The sequence below is a fragment of the Protobothrops mucrosquamatus genome, unplaced genomic scaffold (assembly GCF_001527695.2).
Source record: "Protobothrops mucrosquamatus isolate PMUCROS unplaced genomic scaffold, P.Mucros_1.0 scaffold_257, whole genome shotgun sequence".
In the NCBI taxonomy this organism is placed as follows: domain Eukaryota; kingdom Metazoa; phylum Chordata; class Lepidosauria; order Squamata; family Viperidae; genus Protobothrops; species Protobothrops mucrosquamatus.
Window position 1 is genome coordinate 1298312 of NW_015386333.1, and position 14534 is coordinate 1312845.

Consider the following 14534-nt stretch of genomic DNA (forward strand, 5'->3'; position numbering starts at 1 on the left):
AACCATGCAGGGAAGCAGGAGGAGGTGGAGGGGCAGCCGGGGGTCTGGAGCCACCTCGGCTGCTTGCTGGCAGCCCGACGAGGCAGTGGATGTCGCACACCAGCTGCCCCTCCTGCTTCCCTGCATGGTTGACTGGTCGGAGCAGCAGCAGAAGCCGCCCCCGTCAGACTTGTCAAGTGGATGGGCCGGGCTTCCTTCCGTCCGTCTCCGCCCGCACCAATGGGGCTCCATGGCCAGTTTGCCATTACGCAGGACAGCCAGCATGCTGTGGCTGCTGATGGACATCGTTGGCCCCCATGCGCTCGCTGGCCTCTGTGTGTGTGGGCCATTGGTGTCAGGTAGCAGATCTGGAAGCGAAGCTGTGCCTTCAATGCTCATGCTGGTGGGAATGGCGGTGGTGAGGGAAGGCGGGATCTGACATGTGCCCACCCTTTGCCGCTGCTGCCCCACATCGTCCCGCATGCGCCTATGGAACGTGTGTGCAGGATGATGTGGGGTGGCAACGTGCGTGCGCCACAACTCACCTCACCTTCCCCCACCACGGCCTCCACCAGCGCGAGGATGGGTGGCACAGCTTCGCTTCCAGATCTGCTGCTGGCCGGGCTTGGCGATGCAGGGATCACCGCCGCCACCTCCTGTTTCCCTGTGTAGTTGGCTGGTCAAGGGGCTCGGAGCAGCAGGAGCAGCAGTAGCGACCACCCCCATCAGAGCCACCGTGTAGACAGGGCCTGCACCAGGTGAGGGCTCCTTTCCGGCCATCCCGGGGCCATCTCCGCCCACGCCGATGGGGCTACACTGCAGACAGGAGATGGTGGCTTTGATTCCCTCCTGCTGGCCGCCCCCCAGCCCCCTGCCCGATGCCCCTTCTATGCAATCCTATATGACCACAGTGTGGATGAGAGGCTTGGCCGGCAGGGGGAGCGGCTTTCCTCCGTGGAAGCGTTCCAGCCCTCCCGGCCCCCTAGCCATACCCCTTCACCTTCCCCCAGCCGGGACCTGATGACCCCCACCCTCCTGCACCCACCCCAGCCGACCCGAGCAGCCCAGCCTGACCAAGACAGAGGGAAGGTGAGGCAGAGAACTGGTTGTTAAATGATTTGAAACCCACCACTGGTTGCTTCCAAAGGCCGCTCACTCACTCTCCTGCCAAAACTGCTCCTTTTATAGGTTCCCTCACCCCGCCCAGCTGTTGCAACTGTTCCCAGACTCTGCATGGGTGGAGAGGAGGAGGGGAGGATCCCGGCCCTGCGTCCCTCTGTCTGTGGCAATGGCGTGCATACCCACAGGGATGGCTCTGTGTGCCGCCTGTAGCACGCTTGCCATAGGTTCGCCACCACAGATCTAGAAGGAATCATGTAATAAGGAAAGAGAAAGAAAGGGAGAGAAAGATGGAGAGGAAAGAGAGGAAGAGAGAGGGGGAGAGGAAAGAGAAAAAGAGGAACAGAGAGAGAAAGGGAGAGGAAAGAGAAAGAGAAAGAAAAAGAGGGGGAGAGGAAAGAGAGAAAAAGAGGAAAGAGGAAAGAAAAAGAAGAGAAAGAGAGAGAGAAAGAGGAAAGAGAAAGAGAGAGAAAGAGAGAGGGAGAAAGAGAGGAAAGAGAGAAAGGAAAGAGAAAGAATGAGAGAGGGGAAAGAGAAAAAGAGAGGAAAGAGGGAGAGAAAGGGAGAGGAAAGAGAGAAAGAGAAAGAAAGAGGGGGAGAGGAAAGAGAGAAAAAGAAGAAAGAGGAAAGAGAAAGAGAAGAGAAAAAGAGAGAGAAAGAGAGAGGAAGAGAAAGAGAGAGGGGGGGAGGAAAGAGGGAAAGAGAGGAAAGAGGGAGAAAGAGAGGAAAGAAAGAAAGAGGGGGGAGAGGAAAGAAAAAGAGGAAAGAAAAAAGAGAGGAAAGAGGGAGAGGAAAGAGAGAGAGAGGCCCTTTTGACATCTAAAATGAAGATAACACTGCATATATCTTTTTATCTTTATTTTATACATACATACATACATATATATACATACTGTATACATACACACACACACACACACACACATATATTAAAGGTAAAAAAAAGGATATATGCAGTGTTATCTTCATTTTAGATATCAAAAGGGTTTTGTGGCTTCCAGTGTTTTTTTTCCTGTGGAAAACGAGTCCAAGTGGCTCTTTGAGTGTTTTGGGTTGCCTACTCCTGGTCTAGTGGTTAAGGCACCAGGCTAGAAGCCAGGAGACTACAAGTTTTAGTCCTGTCGTAGGCATGAAAACTGGTTGGGCCAGTCATTCTCAGTCCAGTTCATCTCACAGGGTTGTTGTGAGGAAAAGAAGAAGAAGAACATTAGGTACGTATATCACCTTGAGTTGTTTATAAAAATAGGAACATTGGGATACACAAATCTAAAAATGTTTTTGGTTTGCAAATACTTTTTCCCCATACCTATTTATGTTTGTGGAAATTGTAATTTGGTAGCATGGGTCAAAATGCCTAGACCTCTCCAAATTAACTACCAAAATACTAAGCTTAAAGATCTCCTGGAATTCCCAGTTAGTACAGGAGAAGGCATTTTCTTTGTTTGGACCTTGTTCATATGACTTGGGGAGGAAGGTGTTAACCCAATACAAGCTAAAAGAAGTAATTGCTGCATCACTTTCTATTGCCTGGTTGGGTGGGGTAGATCTGCTGAAAGAGATTTCATTAAAATGAGGACTGAAGGGCATAGGACAGAAACATACCCAAGACAGGAAATGTCTGTTGCTGGATAAGAAATGAAACTATACATGCCTAGAAGAGAAACAATAATCTACAGCCCAAACCCTCCTATAAAATTAAGTCTGAATGTCTTTTATTCAGAATAGCAAGAAAGAATATTCCTGGATCACATTTGCAGGTACTCAGAGATATCTTGATGATTGACAAATGCAGCATGTAGGAAAGCAATAAAAGATCTGGAATATTGTTAATAATATAATTTGGAGTAACTGACCATGAGTTGATAGTTGATAGTTAATCAATCAATCAATCCACAGTTTTCTAATGTATTTAATAGTCACATACTATTTGCCTGGGAACTGAGAAGGTTTATAAACCTATAATTATCACATTCAGGGCATCTGTGGAGCAGTGCGTCAAAAAAATTCAAGAGGGTGGTTGTAATTATATAACTGAAGCCCCACCCTCTTTTATGTGTGACATGTAGCACACACGGAAGCCTTGATTTCTATGTTCACTTTTGCTACAGACTATTTTTGCAGAACTCCACTATTGCACTATCAGTTTAAAAGTATGAGATTAATTAATGCCAGAATCAAATTATTGAGGTTGATTCTATTTTTTGTTTTGTTTTAAATATGACATTTTATTTGAGATGTTGTAAAATAGCCTTGAAAACTGACATTTTAGAAAATGGGTCTGTATTTAAAAGATAACAGTAATCAGGGATTTGTGAAATATTTCTCTTTTTTCAGCTAAATGAGAAATGTAAGTGGATTGATTAGATATGACCAGAGTTAGCTTCCTTAAATCATCTAGGAAACGGTATTTTATCTATTTTTATTAAAAAAACAAATCTAAGCCCAAAGAAGTGACAGTAACAACAAGAAAGGAGCAAATAATGATACTTGACTTATAACCATAATGAACCCAGAAATTTTAATTACAAGTCAAGGTACCATGTGACCAGACTCAATTTTATGACCATTTTTGCATTCTGTAAAGCCAATCACTGCAGTTAGTTGTAAAGTGAATTACAAGGTCATTAAGCAAACCCATTCTTCAAAATGGAAGGTTTTTGCTGTCCCAAAGATGCTTTTTTCATGAGGCAACTGGACTTTCTTGTTTTTCTTTGAAGACATTTCACTTCTCATTCAAGAAGCTTCTTCATATGGCCCAAGGGCTAATCAATCAATCAATCAATAAAAAGCTTCTTCAGATCTGACTGGATGGTAGAATGGAAGGATTTATACTCCTTGCAGATAGCTGATCATTTGCATTCTTTGATGCCACCTGGAGGTTTATCTGTGTTGTCAGGATCACCTGAGTATTGCAAATGGCTGTGGAGGCTTTTTGGAACTGTTGAAAAGTATCCACAGCCATTTGCACTGCTCAGGTGACCCTGTGGACACAGGTAAACCTCCAAATGGCCTCAATGACTCTCTAAAAGAATGCAAATAAACAGCTGTTTGCAAGGAGCATAAATCCTTCCATTCCTCCACCACTCAGAGCTGAAGAAACTTCTTGGATGAAAAACGAAACATCTTCAAAGAAAAATAAGAAAGTCCAGTTGCTTTGGGAAAAAAAAGCCTCTTTGGGATAACTATAACCTGGATGACTGAGAATCTCCATAGACAAGATTTTTTGCTGAAAACTGGCAAAAAAAATAGCAAATCATGGTAACATGACCAAAGGATGGTGCAATAAGTTGTAAATGTGAGCCAGTTGCGAAACACCTGAAATGCAATAACTTGGCCACAGGGTGGGGAGTGGCAGCTGTAAGTTCAAGGATGGGTCATATGCTTTTTAAAACTTTGCCCAGTAGTTAAAAAACTGGTTGTAAGTCAAGGGCTACCTGTAAGGAGTGAATAAACTGATTGTCCATTGCCATGGCCACTTACCCAAAGGTCTATTTCTATGTCTTTTTTAAATGGGACACATGAAGAGATTTAAGCAAGATTCACAAGTTTCCTTAAGGAAACACCTACTTCCTGCCTAATGAATCTTGATCATAAACATATAGCAAATGTATTGGATGAAAAAAACCAAACAGAGCAGGTTACAAAGTTAGCCAGCAAAAATTAAACTACTGCATTATATAAGTGCTGTATTTGAGTTGAAGCAAGATTCAGAACAAAAACCAAAGTGTCTTTGGTTTCTTAGTGTGCAGCCTGTCCTATTATTTAAATTATATTCCATCTTTTTATAAGCAACTTTTTATTTTCTTCTTATTTCTTATTTTCTCCACAGCCACTCCGTATTATAATACCCAGTATTATTATAATATTCAGTTGGCAGATGGACACACATACTTATCATAGTACAGATATAAACAATCTTTGGCAAGAGGCAATAAAACACAGGCATTGCTAGATTAAACTACATGCCATTCCTATGTTGAATCCAAATGTATGCAAGATAAGAACTGAGTGACAAAAGCAGATTTGAGAAGTATAACTAGCTATCCGTGTTAGTCTGTTACCTTATATAGCAGACTGGAGAGAAAGGAACCAGCCTTAAGCAAGCATGAAAAATTTTGGGGCCTGCAAGGACTGTTACACTCTCTTCATAACATATGCCTTATCTCAAGCCTTCCTGAAAGTCTTGTGTACCAAGAATGCTTTATATACAAAACAGCAATATTGTTATAACATAGCAAAGTACCAATCACCCCAAATTATGGCAACAAGCAAAAAAGCTTTTCTTTTCCCAGGCAACCACAACATCTTTATAAATTTTAGCATTAATATTGGAAGGATATTGTCATGGCTGAGAAATTGTTGTGAAAAATTCCTAAACTTGTCATTTGGAGAGGTATAAACAGATTAGATATCTGTCCTAAAGATTTCAATAAACTTCATTAATGGAGCCCAATTAGTTCAATTTATAAATCAATACATTATTCCTCAGCTTTGATACTTCTGATCATTTGAAGTTTATTTTTCAGTTAATTCTCTCTTGCCTAGTTTTTCTTTGCTTAGTGCAAAAGCCAGACCTGGTGTAAAGGTTTCATAGATATATTTTCTAATCTTGTTTCAACCTTAAGGTATTGAAAAGGTCTCTGTTTGTTTTAGAAGCAGCAAGGATGAGAAGGGGAATGGATGCCTAACCTTGATAACCTTTCCTTACTCCTAATCCTGGACTGAGTCTGAGGCACAGAAAAAGCCAGCATCCCCTTTTCAATTCATCTGTAAAAGCAAGCTAAGCAAACAGATGGGAAGGCAGCAGGGCCAGATATGTTGTGCCCAGCTTTCTATTACAACAGTTATCTTGCCAACTGTCATCTGAGGCAACAACCACCTTAATGGCAAAATTGTTCCTCTCTCCACCTTTGCCTTACAGGGTGGAATACAAAAATACAACATGTTTATTACCTAGGATTTTTTGTATTCCACCCTGTAAGGCAAAGGTGGAGAGAGGAACAATTTTGCCATTAAGATGGTTGTTGCCTCAGATGACAGTTGGCAAGAAACTGGCATAATATAGCAAAAAACACAATCTGCTAACAGTAAGCTCACAATTAAGACATTTGAAACCAGCAAAATAGTAGAGAGCAAATATTAAAAATGAAAAGAGAATTTCCTTGAACTGTTGCTCTAATAAAAACCCGCATATACCCTAACTATCTTTTTAAAATAAACTGAACATCTGATAGTGACTGAAGTGATAGAACAGGTCAACTGATTAAAAGGTTAGAGAATTATAGGCATGCCATGCATAGTGCATGCTATACAGGCACTTGCCATGAATTTAAAAAAATGACAATTCTTGGCATCAAGAAAACTGTAATAATTATTTTAGTACTTAGACAAACATTTTGATTCACTGCTGTAATATTAGCAATTTTCCAATATTTACTGAATATTTTAAGTAAAACACGTTGACAATCTATGACTTCTTAAGGGGGAAGGAAAAACTTTCAAAGTATTGGGTACTTTAATCCATTATGGTGACACTAAAAGCAATCAATTTCTATATTGACTATTAAGTTAATTGTACTTAACATCCAAGAGTAATTCCTCTAGCATTGCTCAAGGATCTGAGGAAAGTTCTGTTTCCAGATCAAAATCACAATTATGGGAGTTACATTCTGGATAATTTCCACACACAGGTTGTATAAACTTCATTTTACAACTGCCTTGTTTAACAATTGTTGGCAGTTACAATGGTGATGATGAAAAAGTAACTTTACAGCCAAAAGACACATTTACAATTTTTGCAAAGGAAAGCTGAAATAAGATCATAAGCATAGCTGCAATTTTACTTAGTGATTGCTTCGCTTAACAACCAAGTTGCCTTTCCCAATTGGGATCGCTAAATGAAAGTATGTACAGTACTTCCTTTATGCTACTTGCAATTCTCTTTCCCACTTCATTACTGTTTATTAAAACAGTATGAGTGAAAAAAAGTAACTGAACACTTTGGGATTCTTAGTTGTTATTTGCATTCTTTTTTAAAAAACACACACAAAACAATGTTTCAGCACTTGCTGAAATCAAAGTTCCTGAACAAGCTTTCTTTAAAGCCAGGACTGCTCCTTTGGTTGTTCATGATAAACAAAACTCACATTATGCAAATTCACTAAAAAGCAAAGAAAGGTAGGCCAAATTGTTCAAGCACAATCAAGTGGTGAAGACTGATGGTTGCCTATTTCTAGAGGCCTATGTCCCTAGTACAACCCAATTAAGAAAAGCTTAAGCAATTAGATAGGTGATTAATGCTCACCTAACATAATGTTGTGCTATCATAGATGCAATCTCTCCAGCCATACTTGCATAGGATGGGGAGAGCTTTTCTACCTCTGTTTCATACAATTCTATGCATATCAGCCTGATTAGCTAGCTACTCTTTATCCATTGATATAGCTTTCTCCAGATATTTTGCTCAACTCTTCAAATTGTAGTAATATATGAGGAATTTGTCAAGTATAATAATAATAATAATAATAATAATAATAATAATAATAATAATAATAATAATAATAATAATAATAATAGTTGGAAGGGACCTTGGAGGTCATCGAGTCCAACCCCCTGCTCAGGCAGGAAACCCTACACCATTTCGGACAGATGGCTGTCCAGTCTCTTCTTAAAAACTTCCAGTGTTGGAGCATTCACCATTTCTGGAGGCAGGCTGTTCCATTGTTCTAACTGTCAGGAAGTTTCTCCTTAGTTCTAGGTTGCTTCTCTCCTTGATTAGTTTCCATCTGTTGCTTCTTGTCCTGCCTTCAGGTGCTTTGGAGAATAGCTTGATTCCCTCTTCTTTGTGGAACACTGCTATCATGTCCCCCCTCGTCCTTCTCTTCGTTAAACTAGACATACCCAATTCCAGCAGCCGTTCTTCATATGTTTTAGCCAGTGCTTTTTTTCTAAAAAAAAAAAAAAAAAAGGTGCCGGAACTCACACACGTCATACAACCCGCCTTGCCTACCCTATAAGGTTCCATCCAAAAAAGGTGCCGGAACTCTGTTCTGGGCATTCTATGAGAAAAAAAGCCCTGGTTTTAGCCTCCAGTCCCCTAATCATCTTTGTTGCTCTTCTCTGTACTCTTTCTAGAGTCTCAGCATCTTTTTTACATCGTGGTGACCAAAACTGGATGCAGTATTCCAAGTGTGGCTTTACCAAGGCATTGTAAAGTGGTATTAATACTTCACGTGATCTTGATTCTATCCCTCTGTTAATGCAGCCCAGCACTGAGTTGGCTTTTTTGGCAGCTGCAGCATACTGCTGGCTCATATTTAAGTGATTGTCCACTAGGACTCTGAGATCCCTCTCACAGTTACTACTATTGAGCAAGGTACCCCCTATACTATACCTGTACATTTGGTTTTTCTTGCCTAAATGTAGAACCTTACTTTTTTCACCATTGAATTTCATTTTGTTAGATCGTGCCCAGTGTTTAAGTCTGTCCAGGTCCTCCTGTATCTTAAGCCTGTCTTCTGGAGTGTTGGCTATTCCTGCCAGCTTGGTGTCATCCGCAAATTTGATGAGTTCCCCATCTATCCCCTCGTCCAAATCGTTGATGAAGATGTTAAAGAACACTGGGTCCAGAACAGAGCCCTGGGGCACCCCACTACACACTTCCCTCCATGTAGATGCGGTTCCATTGAGGACCACACGCTGAGTATGGCCGGTCAGCCAGCTATGAATCCATCTGGTGGTGATGCTGTCTAACCCACTTTTTTCTATCTTAACGAGCAGTAGATTGTGATCTACTTTATTAAATGCCTTACTGGAGTCCAACTAAATTATATCCACAGCATTCCTCTGGTCTACTAATTTTGTCAATCTTGTCAAAGAATGCAATAAGATTTGTCTGGCATGATCTGTTTTTGACAAACCCATGTTGGCTTTAGTAATGATTTTGTTTGCCTCTAGGTGTTCGCTAATTCGTTGTTTGATTATCTTTTCCAGAATCTTCCCAGGTATTGAGGTCAGGCTGATAGGTCTGTAATTTCCTGGATCCATTTTTTTCCCCTTTTTTGAAGATGGGAACTACATTAGCTCTTTCCCAGTCCTCTGGTAGTTCCCCAGTGCTCCAAGATCTTTGAAAAATATAGTTCAGTGGTTCTGAGATCACATCTGCCAGTTCCTTGAGAACCTTGGGGTGTAATCCATCTGGTCCTGGTGATTTGAACTCATCTAGGCTGGACAGGTGCTCACTTATCATTTTCTTGCCTATCTTAACTTGTGGTTAACTAGAAGAAAGCTGTGTTTCACATACAGGTAGTCGTCTACTTACAACCATTTGTTTAACAACTGTGCTGTTATTTGTGACCTTTCCAAGGGGCTTCTGATGAACAAATGAACGGGGAAGCCAGATTCACTTAATAACCATGTGATTTGTTTAGCAACCATAGCAAAAAAAGGTTGTAAAATTAGATCTAATTCACTTAATGATAATTTCCTTAGCAACGTAAGTTTTGACCCCAATTGAGAACTAGCTGTATGTACACATCACAGAGTGCATTTATTGAAAAAAATGCTAGTGGAAATATAAGTAACACAACTGCTGTGCCGTAGTGGAATGGACTCTTCAATACATATTCACACATATTCAGAAGTTTATATAGTTTTTACAATTATGTTAGACTATACATATGATTAGTAAAATGCATTGTTTTATTATATAAAACTTTTAAATTGCTACACACTAATCTGGATTTATAAAGAATAGATTAAAATATATGCCTGCAGTAACACACCCATTAGACAAAGCCTGCCATATTAGAGTCAGTTCTTAGCAATAATTTATTTTAAATGGAGACCAGAGAATCCTTGTACTTATTCTTCAATTCATCATCTAGATCTGCTTTCTACTACACTACTTGCCTGTCTCATTATGAAAGTAGTTTGGAATGGTTAAGTTTTGGTTTCTCCAACTTTATTTTTTCCACCTTCTGATATCTTTGTGTTGTTTCTTTGAAGAGCTTTGCCCTCAATGCTCTGCCCCCTCCCTCCCATCACACACTCTCTTTGAAGACAACTTGAAGTGGCATATTCATTTTATATTATCTCTTCAGTTCTAGCATTTCCATTAGGAAAGCATATTCTATTTGCTTGGTATTTCTAACCAACTATTTCAACGCCTCATACCACTACAATATTTATGATGCTTAGGACCACAACTCATTTTGAAGCGCAGATCTCAATCACTGCACTTGAAAAATCTATACTTGCAGGCTTAAAAATGAAAAGAGTGGAAGTATTTTCAGTTTTTTATAAGATAAATCAACTGAAAGGATCTTCAGATGACCCATGTTTGGCTAGCAGCTTCAAAAAATTCATTTATGTTATACAACCACAGAATGGATGAGAATTTTCTAGGTCATCAAGTCTGTAGTACTCTATTTAATGTAAGAAATCCAGAAATACAACTTTTCCAACAGATGGCTGTTTTATCGAGGGGGGAGGCAGAGAGATGCATCTCCTGTGGTAATTGGCGGCATCGCTGAACAGTTGCTACCACTATAAAGTGATTTTCCCCCTAACGCTCTATCTTGCCTTCTTTGGCCAGATCTGTGCAAAAGGCTTCGAATATTGGCAGAATATCTGCCATCCAGCCTCATCTTTCTACTTTTTCTCTCCCCAGACTTGATCATGGCTACTTCAGTTTCACCTTATAGGCTTTGTCCTAGCGGCTGATCATCTTTATGCTTTCTTCTCATTTATTTATTTATTTGTACAATCTTCTCTCACGGCACTGCACCCACTCGGTGCGGCAGGAGTCTTCAGGGGAGCTATTATTTCAAATAACTTCGAGAATAAGTTGGTCATAATTCAACCTAAGTATTAGCTTTTCTTTTTTTCGCCTGCATCGAACTGCTGACTCACATTCAGCTTCTGATCAACTCTATTTATATCCCGACCTGGCCAGAATTGGTGCCTTTGATCTTACTAATAGGCTGCAACTTAACACTGACACGCTAGCTGCGTTTACATGACGGCCTTAAACCACAAATTAGCAAATTGTATTTAAGAATAGCTGATATGCACTAACTAAACCAGCCGGTAATTTATGGCTCGTCGCCGGGTTGTGAAAATGCAGAAAACTAGTTGAAGCAAAACACGAATAAGTTAACCTTAAGCGAGTCGTGCGAACATAGGCCACTTGCTATTAGTTAAATATAAGACTCTGCGCTCGAGCGGCTAAACTGATAAACTTTCTTTAACAAACTGCACTTCCCGCTTCCTTACCGGCCGCTATGACAATCAAGCAAAGGAGGGAGGGTGCCCGGCCACCTTCAGGAGACATGGTCGTGCCAACCCACTGGCTGGAGCCGAAGCCCTGGAACGGCAAGACGGTCTTGCTGGTTTCCCAGTCGCTTTCTTGCGCGGTTTTGAGAGAGGCGGGCAAAAATCCTATCACCCGAATTGTGAGCACTTCCTCTGATCACTTCAAGAACCGCGTTTTTTCTTTCGCTAGGACTGCGGCAACGAAACGCCTCCCTCGCTAGGTCTCCGTCCGCCGCCTACAGCCACTTACAGTCCTTCGCGGCTGCCGCCCGCGCTCTATTCCAGGGCGGCCCCTGCTGGACGGTGCGAACATATTTAGCAAGTGTTCGCAGGTCGAAACGGGCATTCGCTGCCCCTTGTCGGCAGAATAGGAGGTCGTCACAACGCTCTGCTACCTGCTCCGGCGAATTATGTCCTCGCATCTTCGGATTTCAGAGTTTCATCTCCCGCCCCCTCCAGCCGGCTTCCTAATACAGTATAGCAATGTAATTGTCTGGCCTAGCGTTGAAAATATTTTTGAAAAACGAATCCTCAGTTGTCTCAACTGTTCATTCTTGCAAATAAATCAATTAAGTTTAGTATATTACAGTTTATTGAGTCTATATGCAAATCAAAATAACACGTCAGCATTTGTAGTGTGAAATCGAAGACTTTGTCTCCGATTTGCAAGATTCAGCTTGCAAATGATGTTTGCGACAGGTTTCTCATACTTTGCTGAAAGAGAGGTTGATTTTATGCACAGCATTGATTGCTCCAAATTTCTATAATACCAAATTTATTTTGCAAGTTGATACAAAAAGATTACTGTCTTCCCATATAAGTTTACAAATTATAACTAATATCCAGACTTGTAAAGCATAAGCATATAACATCCCAGAGTATTGTCACACAATATAATTTGGATAAATAGCAATACTTCAGTGCTACTTAATTTTTTTAAACAGAATAACAGAGTTGGAAGGGACCTTGGAAATCTTCTAGTCCAATCATCTTCTTAAGCAGGAACCCCAATACTATTTCAAACAAATGGTTGTCCAATCTCTTCTTAAAAACCTCCAGTGTTGGAACACCCACAATTTCTGGAAGTAAGTCATTCCACTGATTAATTGTTCTAAATGTCAGGAAATTTCTCCTTAGTTGTAATTTGATTTTCTCCTTGATTGGTTACCATTCACTGGTTACCATATTTTTTGTCTTGCTTTTATGTACTTTAGAGCAGGGCTTTTCAACTGGTGGTAAGCGTACCACCAGTGGTACGTTGGCACCTGGCAAATAATACGCATACGAGTTGAAAAGCACTGTAAAAAAAGGTGTTAAAAAAGTGTAAAATTGTAGCATGAGGATGAGCTGAAGCAATGGCAATGTTGCACAGGCCTATGGGAGAGCCAGATGGAGCCGCAGTATTGCCGGGGCTCTGCTGAGAACCCAGGATCCGTGCCAGGCTCCAGCTGACTGGCGCTTCTGGAAGGACACAGCCTGGGGTGCCCACGGGGTGTTTACATTTGGCCCGAGGCCACCCTGGAGACAGCGAGAGACCGGCCCATTCCAGCCCCCAATCAAAGGAAAAACCTGAATCCAGCGGGCCAGAAAGGCAGCCCAGCCACCGCGCCCCTCTGATTTCTTCTCAGCCCCAGGGCTCAGAACTAGTTGCTGCTCCTCTCCATAGCTGGGGCTGAACTTGCAAGTATGTCTGCATGCCCCCCACAACTACCTCCTTCGCAACCTTCCTGATTCCGATGGGCCTGCCAGCATAGGTCCGCCTGCTTTCTCCTGCAAAGTGGCACTCACCCGGCACTCCTGCTTGCCGCCATGCTGCAGGGGGGGGGGAAGCAGGAGGCTTTCCAGCAGGTGCTGCCATGCCTGCAAACGCGGCACTGCCCCTCCACTTTTTAACCCTGAAATTCCAGAGTAAAGTTGGGCAGCCTTTGAGCGCCCTTGACAAGCTGCAAATCGAATGTAACCTCGGCTGTTGCACCCTTCCTCGGCAGGGCGAGGCTGGAGCACGCAGCCTTTAGTTGGGGCTGCCGGCATGGCAGCGAGCAGGAGCGCCAGGTGAGTGCTGCTTTGCAGAACAAAGCAGGTGGACGTACTTGCAAGTCCAGCCCCGGCTATGGCGAGGAGCAGTAACTGCGTCTGGCCCAGGAGCCGAGAAGAAACCAGTGGGGCGTGGTGGCTGGGCTGCCTTCTGGCCTGCTGGATTCATTTTTCCTTTGATTGGGGACGTATGGCCTGACCCTGACCAAAATGCAAATCCCTCTATAAGCAGGGATTGGGAGGCTAAAGGCCTCTACCTTTGTGGCCATGCAGTTCTAAAATCGATGGGCTGCTGCTGGGGAGGAGAATCAAAATAGGGCAAAACAAGCATAATCCATCATGGTTTATTGATTGCAAAATTTTCTTCGGGTTTTCCTACCCCTTTCTGGGCTATTAAAATCACAGTGGCAAGGTCTGTACCGAACACCTGGCTGCAAACTAGTCAACCGGATTTTAGCCTAGCTCCTTGTGCAATTACAGGCCACATTCTGGAGGTAAGAGGATTGTTAACAGGAGTAACAGGAGAGAGCTGCAAAATTGATTCGTTATTTATTCTTGCCTTTAGCAGCAATAACTACGTTCTTTGATGACTTTGCTAGCAACCTGCAGGCTGTGAACTTTCCTTTCCCCCTTGGAGAAAGAATTCAGAAATGCTAGATTTATTTTTCCTGCTAATTACAGTATACCATGTGGGGTTTTTAAGGACCTGTGAGAAAAAGATGTGTCTGAAAATTAAAGGATGTATGGATTGAGTTGTGAGACAGGAAAGGGAAGTACATGGACTCATGCACTTCCAGTTGCTGACAGGTGTGCCACTAACATTTTGACGACAGCTGCATGCTCTCAGGGCTCAAAGATTAACTTCATTCTTCATAGAGCGGTATTGTGGATTAACTAAATTTTTCTGGATTCTGATTTTAAGATGAGTATCCTGAACTATGGAGGCCTTTGATCTTCTTAAATACATAATAATAAAATAATGAGAACTAAAGGCTCAAAGAAAAGGCAGATTAGAAAGAGGGTCTTCAATTCCCTTCCTGTTCCTTAATAAGGTTTGTTCTTCCTAGCATCAATAAAGGTAGGGTTTT

At 41.9% G+C, this 14534-nt stretch overlaps 1 protein-coding gene across 1 annotated transcript in view; it reads right to left on the minus strand.

The window, feature by feature from the left end:
• Window positions 1-11599, minus strand: part of PARM1 (prostate androgen-regulated mucin-like protein 1) — a 53478-nt gene extending 41879 nt beyond the window's left edge. Inside the window, exon 1 of the mRNA XM_015831483.1 lies at window positions 11374-11599. Within this exon, the coding sequence (XP_015686969.1) occupies window positions 11374-11431 (58 nt within the window). The 5' untranslated portion in view covers window positions 11432-11599. The remainder of the gene's footprint in view (window positions 1-11373) is intronic.
• Between the last annotated feature and the right edge of the window lie 2935 nt (window positions 11600-14534).